This window comes from Etheostoma spectabile, chromosome 1 (genome assembly GCF_008692095.1).
Source record: "Etheostoma spectabile isolate EspeVRDwgs_2016 chromosome 1, UIUC_Espe_1.0, whole genome shotgun sequence".
Classification (NCBI taxonomy): Eukaryota; Metazoa; Chordata; class Actinopteri; order Perciformes; family Percidae; genus Etheostoma; species Etheostoma spectabile.
The window spans coordinates 7,552,502-7,572,558 of record NC_045733.1 but is presented as its reverse complement, the minus strand read 5'-3'; the positions used below and the strand labels follow the sequence as shown (position 1 = coordinate 7,572,558).

The following is a 20,057-nucleotide window of genomic DNA, read 5'->3' as shown; positions in this document are numbered from 1 at the left end:
TCTTTCCATTAGCAACACTTTTTTGGCCACCTGATAAATAGAAGTCCAATATTAATTGGCTTGTTCTTATTTCATGGTTTCATTGTTTGGTCTCCCCAAATATCTGTCTTTTTATGTTCAATTTTCTTTACCAGTGAGTTGCTAAGTTTGCCTGTCAGCTATTTGGTTGCTGGGCAGGTAGCATACAGTGTATGCTAACACTGTTATTTGCTGAAAGCTGCTGACAGCTACTGGAAACTGGGTTGAAGAGAGCAGTGACTGGATTGTACATTAAAATGTACCATAAGACCAAAACAGATGTTAAAAAATTAAGAAACATGCAGAGAGCTCATAGAGAGAAATATCTTGTGGAAAAAGCCTTATAGTAACGATAAATCCTGCTTCATATACGTTACTTTTCCTTTATACCCTATGTGATTAGCACATATCCAAGTTATTATTTGCAGTTTGTGTATAAAGCAGTTTTTAACATTTCGAGAATGTATGCTGGTAGAGCGTGCGCCCATAAACAGAGGCTTAGTCCTTGATGCAGCAGCTGGGGGTTCAATTTCAACCTGCAGCCCTTTGCTTCGTGTCTAAAGCTGTCTACTGTATCTGTAATAAAGGTCTAAAAATGCCAAAGGAAAAAATCTTAAAAATAAATAATATATAAATGTGGCTGTCAAAAAAAAAAAACTGAATTCAATCAAGACACTTCCAGTCATCTGATCTGGATCAAAATGTTATATGAGCCTTCCTTTCTGTGCAATTGATAGAGCCCATATAGTTAGATTGTTATTAATAGATGGGCAACAGTACAAGGAAAAGACTGAAAAGGGCAGTAATTCATCTAAATGTTTTGGAATTATAAATAGCTGAAGACCTTTCTACTGCAAAAACAATGAATTTGCTCTTTAACTGATATTTGTTTTAGCCGGCACGAGGTCAGCCGTGACATCAGATAAAACTCTTCCTCCTCATTTTTTGAAACAGGCATCCAAGTAGCCCCAAGACATCCTGAAGAAGACAGTATCTTTTAAACAATAAGATGTACTGTCTATTTAAACAATGCAGCAGTCTCTTTCCCTGTCATTAACTGTCCTGCATTTCCTCAGTTTGCTGTGTATAACTGCACCTGTCGAACTGCTCCGACGATTTCTGATCTGCTGGAAAGCCGCGTGGCCAGTCGGTGCAGCACCGCAATTGTCTCAATGAAGCGCTGGTAGGCCTCACGCTGCTCCAGGTTCTGCCACTGTGGCGAAGTAATCTGCGAGAAAAACAACTTCCTTTTTTTCTTGTTGTTGTGAATCTTGTTACAACTCTCTTAGGAAAACAAAGTGTTCAATGTCCCCTTTGTACCTGGGATTGGACAAGATAAGTATTTACTGTGGGACACTGAACAAATGAACTAGCATTAGAATCTAGAGGGAATGCTAGATAATATAATATCAGCTGCTGCTTTTTCGAGGGCTGACCTTCAGGGCTCCTTTGAACTCTTCTAGTTCTTTCTCTGTGTCTTCCTCTGTCAGGTTCCTCTCCCTCTCTGCCTGTCTGAGCCGCATCTCCAGAGTGTAGTTGTCATTACGAAATGCCAGTGACAGCTGGATAAAAGCATTCTGTGGGGAGGAAGTAACTGCAATATAACACTCACAATGGCACATTAAACAGCACATTAAATACAGATGAGCTGCTGGTGGTGGATACACACCAATTCCAGAGAAATAATCAGAGGAATCCATAGAAAACTTTCCCACAGTGCAGTACACACACACACACACACACACACACACACACACACACACACACACACACACACACACACACACACACACACACACACACACACACCACACACAGGCTGAATGAGAGTCAGTGCGGTTGTTTGCGTAGTACTAATATGCATTCTTATTGGTTATTGTGTGAGGGAGAATCAAGCAGCCTTGAGACGAGCATGAGGAACAAGCTGGGATTCTGACATATGACCTCATGATGTTTTTCTGCGCTGATCAAAGCCAGTTTGCACAGTTTTCCAACATACGTGGGCCACAGCTGAGCGGAAATATTTAACCTCTGACCGTCCAGATCCAAACGCATCCCAGAGGGAGCAGCGAGAAGGGCTGCAGCCCAAGCCCGACAGCGTCACTAATGTTTGCATTTTTCACCACAGGAAATCACTCTCTTTGGTCAAATGAGGAATAGAAAAACACTTTCCTGTTGACAGAACACTGCTAAACTCAGGCAGCCAATTTCTACAAAGGTGTAATTACCTGCTTTGGTAACCAAACCAAAATGTTATTATAGACAGGGGGCTACACTTGGAACAATAGAACTTACTCCTCTGTTTGAAACAAACTGCTCAGTGTAAACAGATTACTTTTGGCAGTCAATTTTATGACCCAATGTAAGATTGATCATGCCTACAGTTTATTTCTGTGGATCATTTTGAAGGTGGAAATGAGAATAAGAATACTAAATTGAATATATTTTGTTCAGCAAGCATAACATGGTAAGAGGAAAATTCTAGTTTTATAATCCTTTTTTTTTTCCAGTTTTTGTGTTTAAGTTGTAAATAAGTGTATTTGTTAATAAATTGAGTCTCTTTTAAAATGTTAAAATAGAAAAGGAATAGTTCAACATTTTGGAAAATACGCTTTTTTGCTTTTTTCGCCAAGAGTTAGACAACAAGATTGACACCACTCTCATGTCTTACAGTAGGCCTACATACAGTAAATATGAAGCTAAAGCTCCCAGTTTCGGTTGTTGAGTCAAACACCATCTCCACATTTAAGAGTAAGCTTAAACTCCTCTCTCCTCTACAATAAAGCTTATAATTAGGGAGTGAGGAATGGCAAAGAGAGCCTAAACCAGTGGGGAGGGACAGACACAGCACTACAGCTCTGCTTCTCTTAATGGATGTTGGATTCTGAGAACCCTTTATAGGCTGGCACAGATTTGCCTTGGACCAGCCCTGCTGCTATAGATTTATACTGGGGGACTTCCTGTGGCACACTGAGCTCCACTCTCCTCTCTCTCTCTCCATCTGTTACTAACTTAGCTTCTTTCTAGGAGTCCTTATGCATTCTCACCTCACAGATTTCCTTGGATTGGGGTGGCACCTGGATCATGGTTGCAGCAGCTGATGTGGTTCTGCTCAACACCCTGCGTCACCCTGCACTCCTGCTACTTTATTATTAGTTATGGTTCTATTATCTTTACATTTACTATGATTGCCACTGTTCATCATGTCATTCCATTATAGCCACTGCTATAATTACTATAAGACATACTTCTGTGTATCTCTCTAGCTCTGTCTCGCATCAGACCAAAATCCAGGTTCTTGCCGAGGTTTCTGCCTGTTAAAAGTAAGTTTTTCTTTGCCGCTGTCGATCCGAATGCATGCTTTTGGGGGAATTGTTGGGTCTCTGTAAATAAGTGTGGTCTAGACTTTACTCTATCTGTAAAGTGTTCTGAGACAACTTTCTGTTATGATTTGACACTGTCAATAAAATTAAATTGAATTATGGCCAGGAGATGGTTAGCTTAGCTTAGCATAAAGACTGGAAATATGGACAAAGCTATCCTGGCTCTAGGAAAGGTATCAAAATCTACCTACCAACACTTCCAAAGCTCACTCATTACCACTTTATTTCTCACTTGTTAAATCTGTACAAAAACCTCTTCTTAGGTTGAAAGCAAAGACTCCAGAAAGTTACTAGTTTAAGAACTAGTCCGGCACATAAGCTACTAAAAAATGGAAAATTGTTGGTTTTACACAACACAGATTTTGTATGGATTACACAAACAATATATCACATTAATTAGTGATCTTTTGAGGTGCTGGTAGGCAGATTTTTGTTATCCTTGGACAGAGCCAGGCTAAAATTTTCTGTCTGCTTTCAGTTTTTATGCTAAACTGATAAGTGTATTTCCCAAATTGACAAATTAATCATTTACTTTGGAGACAAGCACAAACGCAGCACCCCAGTCAGGAAAACTAAATCAATTGGTAGCATGCTGGACAAAGTAGTGAACGTTCAATGCTTCATCATGAAAGGGAATAATTTGATGTTTTTGTGACTTTCTATCTTTATTTTTAGCAGAAATAATCTGGAAAATCCCCAAAAACCTGTGCAGATCACATACACACCTCAACTTCTTTTTCAGTGAGAGGGGGTGCACTGGAATGAAATCAAAGAGAAAATGTTAGTATGTAAGTAATGTACATACAGTATTTTGTTCACAGAATAATTAAGTTATTTTAGGCGATTAGACAACAATGATGAGGCAAAAGATAAGTGTTAACTTAAGAAGCAGTTGGTTTGTCACACACCAGCCTGGTAGACCTCGGTGGAGTTTGAGTTTTCTCAGCATCACATCTGAAATGTTTGGCATGGCCTCGGACTTCTCCTTTGCCTCCTTACCACTGACTGAGTTTGGAGAAGCTAGAGGACCTGTAGACACATTATTGTATAAATCAATCCTAAGGAGAGTTCATTAGTCTTTTTTTCCAGAGACGTTTTGATACAAGTCTCAAGTCATTCGAGACTGGTTCTAAAGTCAAGACTCAAGTGTTTATGTGCATGTCTGCATAAAACCACACGTCTTTAAAGTTAGACTATGTAACTTTCCCTTAACAGCAGCCACAAGTGGCAACCACAGGACAATAATATACTGTATACTTAAATGCAGCACAAATGAAGACGAGTTGAAAAGTCCGTAAATTGATTCAGTAATGACAGATACTGTAGACGTATCTAGTTTGCTAACATTAGCCATCCTAACTGATTTAAGAATGCTGCGTTTTATTTCTTATAAATTCAACTTTTCATTTCAAGGAATTATTTGTAAAGTCTTAAGTCCCCAAAACACACAAAATACATAAAACACATCTCCTCATTTCATCTTTGGCTCACATGCTTTAACAAGAATGCCATCTACTGATGGAAAATGAAAACAGCATTTATTTCTCTGTCATGAAGTTGCCAGTAAAAGGGTGGCAGAGAGGGAAAAAACAAGAACAGATCATCATATTTTTCTGACTGGTACAGATTTTCCCTGAGATTCAGGAAGTGCATACCCTTGGCGACATTGCTGAATGAACTGCTGAGAGTACACTTCTCTTATAGGGACATCAAGGGAAAACAAGGACTGTTACCTTTTTCCTGTTCAGCAACTTCACTCAGATCTAGTAACTTGGATCCCCCTATGCTTTGGTTACGCATCAGCTTGTGCTCCTTAACACACGCATGCACACACACACACACACACACACACACACACACACACACACACACACACACACACACACACACACACCACACACACACACACACACACACACACACAGAACAACAGAAGTAAGAACGAAGCATTTTACAGAAGAGGCATTTGACTACAAAAGCAGGCACCAATGACAGTAACATGTAATCTGCTGAACCAATTTACCTCTCTGAATTTAGACAGTTTCGGTACACTCCCCTGCTGGGTGGGGAGGTCCTTGTAACCTGAGGACTTGAAGACAGCCTCACTGGGCTTGTCTGAGAAGGTGTCCTCCGCTGTAGGAGGGAAACTCGCGGCTCCATTTCTAGAACTAAGGCTGCCTACAGCATCCCAGGAAACAGCCCTCATCAGTGGTGGGAAGGCCCCAATCGTCTTGATCTCTGCTGTACAGGGGGCCAGTTGAGTAGGGGGTCGGGGGACGGGCTTGGCCACCCCTGTGGCCGGGGCCTGGTTGGTGTTTCGGGCTAGACCAGGTCCCTCATCTGCTTTACCGACTGCAGTAGGACTCTTAGGTACAGCAGGATCACAGTTCTCCTTCTGAACAGCAAAACGGGGTGTTAAAGTCCCAGAGGACACTTTCCTCTTCTCAGAAGGCTTCCAGGTCACCAACAGTCTGTTGCCCTGAGGTTATCAAGACAATAACTTTTATTGATCCTTTAAGCATTGATGTTAATAAACCTGTAGTATTTGAATTACAATTTCATGTATTGATGAAGAATGTAGTAAACTACTGCAGACTATCAACATCTTCATCAGGCAACAATAAATGCCTGTACAAAAGTTCATGCAACTCCATCTTGAATTTGTAGATAAGTGAAACGTATGAGTGGTTCAAAGTCATTGGGATGGTGAGCATGAATGTCTGTAGAGAAATTCATGGCAATCCAACCAGAGGTTGTTGAGACTTTTTCAGCCTGGACTTAAGATTAAAAACATCTTTAAACTTAAGAGGCTAAAACAATCGTTTAATTAAAGAAGTCAGTTAAAATTTGGTATTAAAATGTTTTTTCATGTTGACAGTGTGCAGAAGTTGACTTGCTAATGAAAAAAACCACAGTGAGTAAAAGTGAATCTGTTCATCTGACCTCCTGGTCCTGGGTCGTTATGTCAGGCTGATCTCGGAATGTAGGAACTTCCCGATGCTACAACAGAGGACAACATAGCAAACCATCTTGTGTTAAAAAAATTACTTCTAAATACTACGTCAACCATTTAAAAACATAAATAAGGGAAAGAAAATGAACACTCCCAATTTGAATTTGGGGAAATGAGCATGCATCAAAAATATCTGCAGTACAACTCATGCCATCGTAAGTGAATGTTTTGTTTTAGAAATAAAAATAACAATTATTTCTTTACCTGCCCAACCAACTGTGAGCTGACATGGGTTGCCTCTACGGCTGAAAGAGCAGAAAACAACCAACAATATGATTCTCTCAAACTCCAAATGTCTAAAAATGGGAAAATTGGAAAATGACATAAATAAATATCAAACATTTCAATGGGACTGCACCAGTTTGAGGAGCCACAGTCAGTGAGCTGCTTCTAGATGAACACGGTGAGGACGACGGAGTTGGAGTTGGAGAAAGACCTTTGAAAAAACAAACAAAAAAACTTGTGAATTACAAATAACACATGACTGATTGAGATGTGGCCTTTTTGAAAGTAACAAACAAAATCAATTATAGACAATAATGTTAACCAGAGAATGCTCAGTAACCCTCACAAAAATGTATATTTTTTAATTAAGTTATACTCACTAAGACAACAGTCAAACTTACCTTGAGAAAGGACCTGCTATGTACAGTGCAGTGTGTATGTGTGTGTGTTTGTGTATTCACTACCTGTGGGTGAGTCAGTGAGGGAGCGGCGGCCACGGCGTGTCAGGAAACGGTCGCTGACCTTCTTGGCCTGCTGGAGCAGCTCCAGGTTCTTCTGTCGATCCTCCTCAGAGAGCTGCAGCTCCGGCAGCGGATCTTTCACCAAGTCGATCACATTACCTGTGCTGTCTGTGAAAGACAATAGACAATAGACACACACACATGCACAATTGTTTAGATTCCATTTTTTTTTCAAGATTCTTTTTGTCGGGGCTTTTATGGCCTTTAACTGATAGGACAAGAGGAAAGGGGGCAGAGAATGGAGGACGACATGCAGCAAAGGGCCATGGGTCGGACTCAAACCTTGGCCACGGCTAAGGACTCAGCCTACATGGGGCGCATGTAGGTGAGCTAAAGGTCGCCCCCATATTTATTATCTACATTTCAACATGTCCAGTTATAAGCAAACACAATGCAGTTATAGACTAACAGTAATGTTAATCTTGCCTGTTCAAACTTCAGGTAATGAGGATTTAAAAATATACTTTTTATAGAAGAAGAAATGTTTTGGCACAAGAGGTTAACAAAGTCTGTGAGCTGTTTTGTGTATTTGAAAAAGAGAACAGAGCAGCTCCTTCTACGACAGGCTGCTACAACCGCGCTGCGTGAAGAACCGATACCTCAGGTCCTTCCTTCCTGCTGCTGTCTGACTTTACAATCTACACTGCCCCAAGTAGGCTGTCCATACCAAAACTGACAACTCCCTCATGTGCAATATCAAGATTTACTTATCTGTGCAATATCATCATCAATGTTTTATCTCTGCAATAAAATAAATACTATGTATGTGTATGTACCATGTGTATTCAACCTTTCAGTCTGTTTACTAGTTATATTTTGCCTTTACTGCTATAGTACAGTCACTTGCTTTTATGATGTTTTCTATTTTTCTACTGTTTTTTTTTTACTGTTTATATATTTATAATTATATCTTGCATTCTTTACTGATGCCTCTTGTTTTTGCACTTATCTCCTTAGCTGCAGTAAAACCTCAAATTCCCCCCATTGTCGGACTAATAAAGGATTATCTTATTTTATCTTATCTTATGTGAGCCAATCAATCAGGTGATTTTGGCTAAGTCAGGGATGTTTTTATCTCCTCCTCTCGTCAGAAAAGGGCAACAAGCTAAACATCTAAAGTAATCAAAGCTGCACAAGCATCTCAGGCATGTGGGAGGACACACCGACAGATTCCTCTCTCAGGACACCAATGACCAAACTTAGACGAAATGGGGTGAGGCTTCATGGGTAACTTCACAGCATCAGAGCATTATTTATGTTGTCTTCAGGCTTGGAAAGACAAATCTTTCAAATGTACAAATGACCATTTAAAACAAAATGTAACTTCAATTTGATGCTGAATTAAAGCACATTTTGCAAATGATAACATCAAATAAGCTCTCACAGTGTTGTGTTTATCTCTAGATAATTACAGCTGCAGTGAGGTGTGTGTGTGTGTGTGTGTGTGTGTGTGTGTGTGTGTGTGTGTGTGGTGTGTGGTGTGTGTGTGTGTGTGTGTGGTGTGTGTGTGGTGTGTGTACAGGGTTTACCCACCGACTATGGTGATGGGTCCTCCAGAGGAGTTTCTGGCCAGGCGAGCTCTGGGACTGTGTGGCCTGAGAAAGAGGAAACAGTAATTATTCAGACACGTTGTTCCCATTTACAGCCAAAAAAGAGAGAAAACTATTTTGTGTTTTAGATGGTGGGCAGTTACCGGGTCTGCTCCAGAGGACGTCCATCTTGTTGTACAATAGTAGCCTGCTGTGGGAAGACAATGGTGGGGGCAGTCATGATGACAGCTCCACTTTCACCAGGTATAGACTGTGAAAAAAACACCAAAACACAACAAAGCAAACAAGGTCACAACAAAACTGGCTCATATGTAATGCATGTTTTGCTTTGTTTATGAATATGCATAAGCCCAATGTTAATACATAACAAAGGTATTGAAACTAGGAGGGGGTGGGGTGTGTGAGGGTGTTTTGTGTGTGTGTGTGTGTGGTGTGTGTGTGTGTGTGTGTGTGTGTGTGCATGTGTGTGGTGTGGGTGCGTGGGTGGGGGGGGGGTTATGTTCCATTGAGCCTGCATGTGACATAGGAGGGGGAACCATATTTGAATGTTGAATCCCATGTTTCCTGATCTAAGGATCATTAAAAAACTGACTGGGTTATCTTCACAGTTTGTAGGTTGATAAACACTCCAGATAACCAAATGTATGTGCACAAGCACTGAAAAAGAACGTTTTTCATGATATGTCCACTTCAGTCAGATCAGTCAGAATATCCCCAAGAACAGATCAATACTCAACACAAAATTGTGTTGAATGTGAACCTTGTCATCAATGTGTTTATAGGAATGATTTATAATTGCACATCAATAAAGTTGGGGGACTCACAAGAGACAGATTTTTAAAATGAATGGTCAAAATCAAAGCGGCAGAGCCTGAGACATTCTGACTTTTAGTCTCTTATGTGGGTCAAGCTCCAAAGAATGCTAGATCCTGCCCCTCCCATGATGCTCGCTGTCTGCCCAGAGCCACTTGACACATTATACAACTCCACAGTTTCAAACATTTGAAAAATTTTGAAAATCTTTTTAAATAATATATAGTTCAATTCCTTATTCATAAAATCCCAAATCCTTGTCCAACCATAAAAGGTAACATAGACTGAGATCAAACACTAATTCCCTAAGAGCTCCTCTGAGTTTATCTTTGCACTAGAATCCAAATAAAAGAATTTCTTCTGATGGTAAATCTGCAGGAAGGCCACTGCTGTGCTGTAGAAAAGGTGGATTATTTTACAGTGTTGCCATGTGAAGATTGGATTACACAGCTTCATTGCTTTCTGCAGAGATGTCTTATCTAGCCTGTGTGTTTATGAGCGAGTGCTGCGGAAGACAATGTTCTCGGACTGTTTAACACTTTGCTGTCTGCAGGATGTTTGCTGCATCAATGTCTGAATCTGACCTCTTCAAGATTATATTCTTCATATTGTTGCAGAAAAAGATGTATCTCCAATCTTGGGTCAGTTTGTTTGTTTATTTAGGACGCTCATTAGCTCCTGCATTGCACCTCTGGAATTTGAGTTTACTCAAATGAGAAAAAGATTACATTTTCATTTACTTCTACTGGTATCTAGCCATGCAGAGAGTTTAGAGTTTAAAAATAATTTCAATTTAATTTGGGTGAAATTACCCTTTACATTTGACAAGAGGAGCACTTGCCAAAGTTCCAAGATCCTATTAGAACCAATCTGATGATCTCAAAGAATGTCACGATCATCAAACTATCACATTTTTATTTTTTTTGAATTTTTTTAAGTCTATTTTTATTTACATAGCCCAAAACCACAAATCACCAATTGGCCTCAAAGGGCTTAAAGCTGATATTTTACAGAAACACAACAGACACACATCTTTTTTAAAAACTACAGCAATGGCTATAACATAAGTAATTCACTTTAAAAGGCAAGCAAAGTGGCCTTTTAAAGACTCTGTGGAATTTGTGGAATTACAGATACATTTTAACATTAGATTAACACAAAAATATGAATACAAAGCAAAAAAATATATACAGTACGCAAGTATATAAGTCATAACAAATGCTGATATGGTATAAAGAATTAGTTGCTGTGATCATTTGTAACTTCTCAGCACAGCACGGTCTCAGCTTGATAACCACAAAGAAGATTTTATTGTAACTAGAGTAAAACAAATTTGTGTTTGTAGAGGACTTGTTAAATGATTCTACTGCAAAACTGGCCGCAGTGTTTTAAAGGAAAAAGAAGAAACCTTTTCTTCAGTAGCAACATTGATAGAATTTCCACAACAAAGCCAAATGGATTGTTCAGTGTCAAATTTTATGGCCTCACATGCTTTTTCCAAAAACAGAATATGCGCTACAAAAAATGACACTTACTGTACTGGGAGAGCTAGAGGAGCTGTCAAGCTCCTCGGGGGAGTCCTCCTCTTCCTCTGGTAGTGTGGGCATGGCTGGGAGCAGTGGGGGGCGTGAACGGGTGTGGGGGAAAACAAAAGGTCCCTTAGTGACACACAGGGCAGCACAGGACTCCTCTGAGTTATGATCACTTTTGCTCAAGGGGGGATTCCTGCAGGAAGTGTTCCTCCTCTTCCTGGAGCTGCAAGATCATGCACACATAAAAACACAAATACATGTATGTTATGCATGAGTAAACAGAGTAAATGTTGAGGGTAGTAACCCTTCCTTCCTGAGTAATTGAACATTAGCAGCTGATCTTTAAAAAAACGGAGTTACACATGAATAGTGATATTCTGAAGGAAGTCTTTACTTGCTAACCACAGTTAAAAAAAGATAGACACAATAAATAATTCCCAAAATAACCTAAAGTGGGTACGCTAATATTCCCAACAGGCTGTTACATAAGCAACACAATTCCCAGGATTCATTTCCAGTGAGAATATAAACATTAAATGCTATAGTGGAAAAATGCCACTAAACATTCATTCCACATCGTGCTGTCGGTTCCATGCTATGCCACTGATCTCTAGACGCCAAGACGCCAAGAAACGAACAATCTGCTTTGCAAATGTTTGTTGAGAAACACTGAGTGGGACTGTAACTTTTGTTTGTTCATGAGAAAATGTCACGGACCACCTTTAAGTTTGGGAGCATATTTACTTCACTGTGAAAGAGAAAAATATGCATTAAAGCAACATTGCATAACTATTTTACCTTAAGATAACAGCTTCAATATAAAAATGATGCTACACTGTACTAAGGAGAATGGCGTCTCTGTCATTCCCACTGCGAACACCTGTACTCACACTATGTAACTTTGGCGAGCGGTTACGATGTGTTGTTGCAAGGGCTCTATGTTTGGCTGTGTTAGCAAAGTTGTTGATTTGCTAGTTTTTGATCATAAGTAATGTTATCATAACAAATACACATGTTCAACTGTCCATATTTATGACAGCAGTTTATAAGTGAATTGCACTCTGAAACTGTGGGGGCGCCAAATCGCAAAGAAATAACGAGGTTACACAATGTTGCTTTAAGATGGTGAAACATTGATTAAATTCTTCTTAGACTGAAGAAAATTATACAAAGATACAATATGTAAAATATGATTACTGTAAGAGGAAAACAAACAGCAAACAAACTGACGCAGCAAAAGGAGAAAGTCATGAAAGTGGACATACAGCATCTTGACATGGAGCATCAGCTAGTACAATTTAAACGTTTGGCGTGTGAACCTGTGATATGGTCGATACCAATAAATGTTAGTGGAATATTTTATTCATCAAATACAGTCAGCTTTATGTTCAAATCTCTCCCAAAGCAAAAACAAAGCCTGTGCTATGCTGCAAATGGTAAGGCTGCAACTAACAAATGTTTTGACATATTGTTTGATTAATCATTCAGTCATGTGAGAAGATAGTTCAAAGAGATGTCTTTAAAGGTCTTGTTTTGTCTCACCAACAGTTTAAAAACCCAAGATATTTAGTTTACTGCTACACTAGAAGAGAATAGACTTGTATATAACAAAATTTGCTGTGTACCTGAATATAAAAGTGCTAAAAGCAATAAATAGACAATTTAATACTAACACTAACACACATTCATGCATCCCAGTCAATACATATATGAACAACCATTTTAAAAGCAAGTTTTTTTTTGTTGCTTAAAAAATATTATTATTATTATACCATTGTTCACATGCCAAAATTGTAGCAGATTAATCTCTTTGTCAATTCACAAACCGATTGACAAATTGTCATTCCAACTAATGCTTGCCATCAATGCTGTGGCAGTAAGCTGGCTGATAAAATGAAAGAGAAACATGACCTAATCTAGTTAAATATTATGTGTGCAACTTGTTTGAATCATTGTTTGAACTCACAGCTCCTCCTTTTTTAGTAACACAATCATGCAAATCAAAGAGCAGAGCAGATTTAACCCTTTGAAGGAGCCCCTCTGCACAGACTATTGTTAGGTGTTAGTGTGCTGGATGCTAATGTATTGGTCTCATCAAAAATAGAAAGATTTACATATGCATAACCAGCACAGATGTGGCTGTGTTTTTACTGCAAAGTGCAGATGATGGCAAGTGAAAGGTCTGATGAATTATTTGTTATTTCAGAGGCATGGCATGCACTTTACACAAGAGCATATCCGATCAGAAAATCCAGTGTTCTGTTCAGTGTCATCACAAACATAACAAAGTTCTTGAGAACATATAGGGACAGAAAGACTGTGAGTCACTGGGGAGGAAATGGGTTGTTTAACTGTCTAGCAGCGAGCATATTTCCTGACTACAAGGATACTGTCATACAGGATTGAATTCACTCCACTTTCTCAGCTTGCAGTAGCATTTCTTACAGATGTTTCAATACTTTAAAGCTCATTTAATTTAATCTGATTCTCGCATGAGCTGTCTTCTCAGTCTTCTGTGATTATCAAATCAGAGCAAAAGAGGTCAGTTTGGGGGTTGATTGAGTCATCAAAATATTTCAAATCAATTATGTAATTGTCCCTGGAGTTCAGGGCGGCTTTGGTAACAACCACCTGCATTTGTCGTGACTGACTTAACCATCTTAATGTCTATTTATGCAAACAGTTTTTTAATTCTTTCATCAATATTCTACTTTTTCCACAGCTGCTGTAACAGCTGTTTTTATCCCCTTGAAATATGCCAAAGAAGGAGATGAATAATTTGACAAAGAAGAAGACCAACAAATAAATCAAAGACAATTGTTATAGCTTATATATGTACATTTTATTATTACTAAGCAACCAAACAAGCTTGTGAATTCAGCTCAACAAATTTAAATTTCTATGGGGGACAGAATAGTGACTCAGCCCAAACAAAGATGCCATCCAGGACTGCAGAAGGCTCGACAGTGCAGATTGTTTCCCCCGCAGACCACGAGACTACAGATAAATATTGCAGAGTAATTGAATCACTTAGATTATTTCCTGTGTGGGGAACAGGACAGAACATACAAGCCTGGACACAGACAGCCCCTGCACCACTCCTCAAGGACAATCCTTTTTCTTATAGTATACACTCATTGGCTACACTTTACTTGAAGGTATCTACATAAAAGTGACATGACACTGTCATGAACGTGTCATGAACATTTATAAAGAAGTCATAAACGTTTATGACTAAACCCTTCTTTGAGTAAGTGTCATTTGGTTTTGTCATGACAAGTTATGGTTAGGGTTAGGGTCATGACAGTGTCATGTCACTCTTATGTAGATACCTTCAAGTAAAGTGTTACCCACTCATCTTCTAAAATGAAACGTATTTGTCAGAATGTGAGAATTAACTTGTCGTTGCTGCCAGGCCTAACTGTCTCTTCCCTCAGTGGGAGACAAGGGGACCGGCACCCTCCTCCCTGCCTCTGTTACATAAATCCACTCCTTCTTGCCATATTTGTTTAAAATTTGGTTGTGTGAGGCACAGAGTACAAGGCCAGCAGAGGAAGTGGTTGTTACAGAGCCACTATAGGCGATAACAGGACTGAGGAAGTGTGAAAAACACAGAGAAATATGGATGCACAGAGAAATATAAAGTCAGATGAAAGGGGTAGATAAATCATTGACTTAAAAAATGCACAATCCACTCCCAAAGAAGAAAGACAAGTTACACAAAGTTTAATTTCCAGACAAATTATGCAAACTCACCCCTAGAAGCCACAAGTCTGACTGAACTGTCAACAAGTCCAAAAGCACACCTTCTTGCTCAAGTTTGACATTGCTAAAGAGTCCCTTACAGAAGGCTGATGGCGCTCAACCTGCATCCCGTGTCCACCAAAAACCATCAGCCACTAAGACCCCACAGCTCCAAGCAGCCGATCCTCTGAACCTGTCCACAGAGAGCATGCACGTTACCTGAGTCCACCACTAGCGCTGTGGTGAAACACGCTCACTCCCGCTGATCTCTCCAACTCAAACTCAGACCGACTTCCCACAGTCAAACTGTCACTCTAAGCCTTTTCCTCAGAAAACTCCTCTATCCTCAGGACTTCTCCTTCCTTCTCCCGTCCCCTCTGTTCCCTGTCTTTTTTCAGCAGCAGCCTCTCTTTCACTCCTGGGAGCTTTGACCATTTAAGGAGAAGGGCTCTGTATGCCTCTTTGGGCTGCTGTGAAGTGTGCTTGTGTGTGTGTGTGTGTGTGTGTGTGTGTGTTCGTGGAGGGGGGGGGGGGGAGTAGTAGTGTGTTTGAGTGTGTGTGTGTGTGTGTGTGTGTGTTCTCAAGCTGCTGCTACACTGATCATCCCTCAACTAAAACCTGAAGAAAGTTAGAAAATAACATTATTTTTCCTGCAGGGTTTGTTTTGTTTCTCTAATCATAGTGTGGGAGCAGTAGGAGATTTTGGGTGTTGTTGTACACGAGGACATGTTTGTGAGAGAAAGATAGATTTTGTGCCGTCCAATCTGTGTTTACTCTGCAGCCTAAGAGGAATCCACGCATGCACTTCGGAGCTCTTGAAGTTCAATATTGTTTGGTAAACTGCATTGTCAAACCTTGCACCATTTATGCTGCTTTTTAGTGGTGAGAGATTTGGGTTTTAAGTGCTGCCATCATCCAGAATTTTATAGAGAAAAAAGAGCACAGTACAGAGTCACATTGGAGGAACACAGCTGATGATCACAGCCAATTACAGCATCACAGTGTGAATTACTGTGAGCTGATAATCTAAAGTGCTACAATGTGAAGAAAACAGTTTATCGAGGAGCAACAGTCAGATGTTCTTGTTTAGTTCAACTCGAGTAAAAATCTTCTTTTAACTTCTTCAGGGGTTGTGTTGTTTTACCCAAAGCCAGTGGTTCAAGGAGTATTCAGATTAAAGTAAAAGTACCAGTACAACAATGTAAAACTGTTGTTGAAAGTTAAAAGTAAAAGCCCTGCATTCAAAAGTTTACTGAAGTGAAAGTGAAGGGTTATGATCAAAATATACTTGAAGTATCAAAGAAAAAGTACTCGCTCTGCAGAAAAATGGCCTGACATATGATCATAAATTACATTATATAGAATATTGATACTGATGCATCAATGCATACATGTTAGTAGCATTTTACTGTTGTAGCTGGTTGAAGTGTAAGTAGTTTTAGCTACTTTATAGGTAAGTAGATGATTCCAGTGGCTCACAAGAGGGTCTCAACACGTATCTGAAAGGTTGTGAGATGATCAACGGGAGAGGAAAGAAGAAAAAACAACATTCTGATACACAAATCTATACAAATTATTTGGACTTTTCTAGAGTTTTTCTAAAGTTTCGAAGGAAAGGTTTTCTTTGGTGTCCTTCTGAAAAGTGACAAGTTAACCAAAGTATTTATTTCTTTTTTTGTACGGAGCGAAAATGTTGCGAACCACTGGTTAAATTCTGTGTTTTATTTTATTTTATTTTACATCATGTTTTCATGTAAAATCTTAATCTGAAAAGGGTAACACTTGACTTTATGTACCTCTATTTAACATTCATAAGTTCATAAAAAATTTCATGCGTTCATAAAAAAATGATACATAACTAAATGTAGTTGTAAGCATATAAGTGTTTATTATAATACAAGTTATAATTTTTGAAAAAGATTTGAAAAATGTCCTTATATCTGCTTGCAGATGGGGTGGGAGGATTGTATAAAGTACAATATTCACCACATAACGCATAATTTAATTATTTTCCACATATGCCCAAACCACTAAGTCAGATTGCACTTTATCTTTGGGAAGCTTGAAAGAAAGTGGTAATCAGCATCCTCTTGAAAAAAATAACATTTCTAACAAGCCAGTTAAAACAAAATACACACAAATACACAACACATAAGGGAAACAGGCGCGCCTCTACATACATAAATAATATCATATTTTACTACAGTGGAGCAGATAGGGGTCTTACCGTGGTGTAACTGCTTTGTCCTGTGCCACCTGTTGGAGCCGGAGCACAGACAGACAGTGAAAACAGTTGATTTGCATTCAACAGGAAAACATGTGCAATGCAAATGTCATGAGACAAAAATTCAATGTGTGTTTGTGAAAGAGAGAGAGACAGAGAGAGAGACTGGGAGGAGAGAGAGAGAGAGAGAGAGAATGTGTAAACGAGAAAAAAAAAATAGAATGAGAAAACAAATGGGAAGGAGATAAATTGAGTTGTCTGTCCTATGAGGTTGATGCTGGTGACGTGATAGTCATCTGAACTACTGTAACTCGTTTCAGGAAGTATCTCAGCCCCCGTCCACCTCCTCTATAACTAGGGGCAACAATAACCTGGCAACCGTTTTGAGTACATGAGGTGCTTGATCTGCTGGTTGAAAGATCTTGGCCCAAGTAAAGGCTATTGTGTTGTCTTCTTTAGGCTCGCTCAGGAAAAGGTCAGCAATATTGTGATACCAAGCAAAGGCCTAAACAACAGTGGCTTTATGTAGAGCATCATTAGAGCGGAGCTGTGATATGGCACTTTACTAAAGGTAATTGGATTAGATAAAGGTAATTAAATGAACCAGTATTATTTGTTTTTAATAGGAGAGGATACAGATAAAAAACAACAACACCTAACTGCTTTTAAGTTGCCTATTTAATGGTGCCATTTCCTAGACTTGACTCTTGGAAAGCACAAATCAGACTCTAAAACTACTGGAGTAATGCAACATTATACAGCCAGATTTTACTTCATAAATCATTTATACAAAGGTGGTATCTGAAGGGGTGCATGATATTTGAAGTTGACAAAGATGTACAGTAGATTCTCTGAGTGTTTTGGCAGCTATGTTAACTTCCACATGTTTGTACTAATTTAACCTAATTTTTACTTCAGACACTGCCAGATATACTTGTGTTTGTCTTTTTCCCGGGAAGCTTTCAACCTTAACACAAATCAATCATCAAGGAGCAGACTGTTTACAGCCACCACACACACACTCACACACACACACACACACACACAACACACACACATACGCACACACACATGCGCACACACACAAGCACACATTAGACACCCACTGCATTTCTAAATGATTTACATTCAGTGTCCAGTGGATCTTTATTTATCACAGAAACTATCTGTCTTCTTTTAAACAGCAAGATCAAACCTAAAAACAAGTTTGATTTAAGTTTCAGTGATGTGCCTAAAGTTCATGTAATAGACCATATTCATGTTTTATTAGTGTGAGGTAGATAAAGAGGGAATATAAAAAAGAGGCAGAGTACACCATTGCACTCTAGATGACATAGAAAATACAAAAACACTAGCACGGATCCTGCAGCACTAACAGACATTTAAAAGCCCACATTAACTAAAACATTAGAAAACATTTTCTAATTGGCAACTGTTAAACACAGAGAAGGTAAATATGGCACAGCAAATACCATACCTGCCTAAAATAAGCATGTTACAGAACACAGAGCATGTTAGCCAACTGACATTAGCATTTAACTCAAAGCACCAGCAGTGCCTAAGTAAAGCCTCCCAAAGCCGCTGTGTAGTCCTTTGGGATGTTTTGTCTCTTCTTTTTTTGGTAAAGTTATGATTACCATATGCCATATTGTGTATGTTGTTGTCCGTTTTCTTTTCATTTATGCTGTATCCTAAAATATGTGCTTTTATGTTTTTTTGTCTGATTCTTGTCATCACACTAATGTTAATTAATATGCCTTGTCCCTGATAAAAATAAAAGTGAAGTACAGTATTCTTGAGCTAATGTTAACAACCATTGCTTGCTATGTGGGGAGAGCTCCAAATACAATGAAACCTTCCTCACATTAACTATGACTGGATTGTGTCATACACCATCAACATCTTGGTACAGTTATATTGCCAGTATATTACCATTCATGGCAGCAGTGCAACTCATAAAATCAGTCATCCTGCTGCAACAGGTGTGTATGCAGCTTCAGTAGCTTAGTAAACAAAGTCCACGGCAACATGACACTGGACAATGTAAACTTGTTTGAGAAGACCATAAATTAAACAAACAAGCAGACATGGAGATGACTACTGTCTGTTCATGTCAAATATAATTTCACCCTCTGAGGCCACCCGGAGTTCTCAGCAACTTCAACATGCTCCGAGTTCTTCAGTACATCACAGATAAACAATTGCCTCTTTCCTGAGGAAGAAGAATTTTGAAATAATAATAATTGGCCAATGTCTACTGTGATGGTTAGATTTTCTGAAGCCTGACTACAGAGCCAAGAGGAGGTGCAGAAATCTAGTTTACTCTCAGACTGCTTGAACAACTATGTGCTGAAAGGTTTTTATGGATATTCTGCCCAACAATGCCAAAAATAAAGTGCCTACCACCGCTTTAAATCCCGACTGTAATGCACCTAAAAGCCTGCATTACAGATCTTAGATTTCTCAGCGTCTTTATATAAACAATTCAAACGTAAAAGCAAAGTGGGTTGAAGCACACAAAGTGTTGTCAGTTAAGAGTGTGATCTAGCTAAAAATACTTACCCTTAGTGTGTTTACATAAAAAAAACATTCTGACCTTCCCTCATCTTCCCCATAGCCCCATTTGATAGATGACATACACTCCCTCAGAGCTCATTCTCTCTTCCTCCTTACTGCTCCAGCGGTTGTGTGCAATGTAAATGTCTACTGTGACTATTTTCAGACATCCTGAGGGGTTACCATCAGAGAAGGAACTAGCTTTAATTCATCTGTGTCTCACACTGTACCCCACAACCACGATAACACTGAAATACAGCCATCATACCATTCAATGGTTAGCTGTGGAGGCTCACTGACTTCTGGGATAACAGGAGATGGCTCCACATCTGACTCGGCCCGAAAGACTGTGACATCTGTTCCAGGATCAGCTGGCAGACTGGGACCTGGAGACTTCAGAAAAGTACTAGTAACAGTTTGATCACTGCCTTACCGTACATCAAAGACATTAAGAAAGACAAGAAATCCACTTCAAGTG

The 20,057-nt window shown here is 39.3% G+C and overlaps 1 protein-coding gene across 1 annotated transcript in view; it reads right to left on the bottom strand.

Moving 5' to 3' along the window:
- mrvi1 (murine retrovirus integration site 1 homolog) overlaps positions 1–20,057 on the bottom strand; it is a 33,521-nt gene that overhangs the window by 6,131 nt on the left and 7,333 nt on the right. The window contains 15 exon segments of the mRNA XM_032519914.1: positions 1,115–1,246; positions 1,455–1,595; positions 4,127–4,157; positions 4,310–4,430; positions 5,135–5,213; positions 5,425–5,880; positions 6,345–6,401; positions 6,619–6,659; positions 6,773–6,850; positions 7,104–7,268; positions 8,694–8,755; positions 8,854–8,960; positions 11,059–11,229; positions 11,231–11,278; positions 19,805–19,972. Of these exon segments, the coding sequence (XP_032375805.1) occupies positions 1,115–1,246; positions 1,455–1,595; positions 4,127–4,157; positions 4,310–4,430; positions 5,135–5,213; positions 5,425–5,880; positions 6,345–6,401; positions 6,619–6,659; positions 6,773–6,850; positions 7,104–7,268; positions 8,694–8,755; positions 8,854–8,960; positions 11,059–11,229; positions 11,231–11,278; positions 19,805–19,972 (1,857 nt within the window).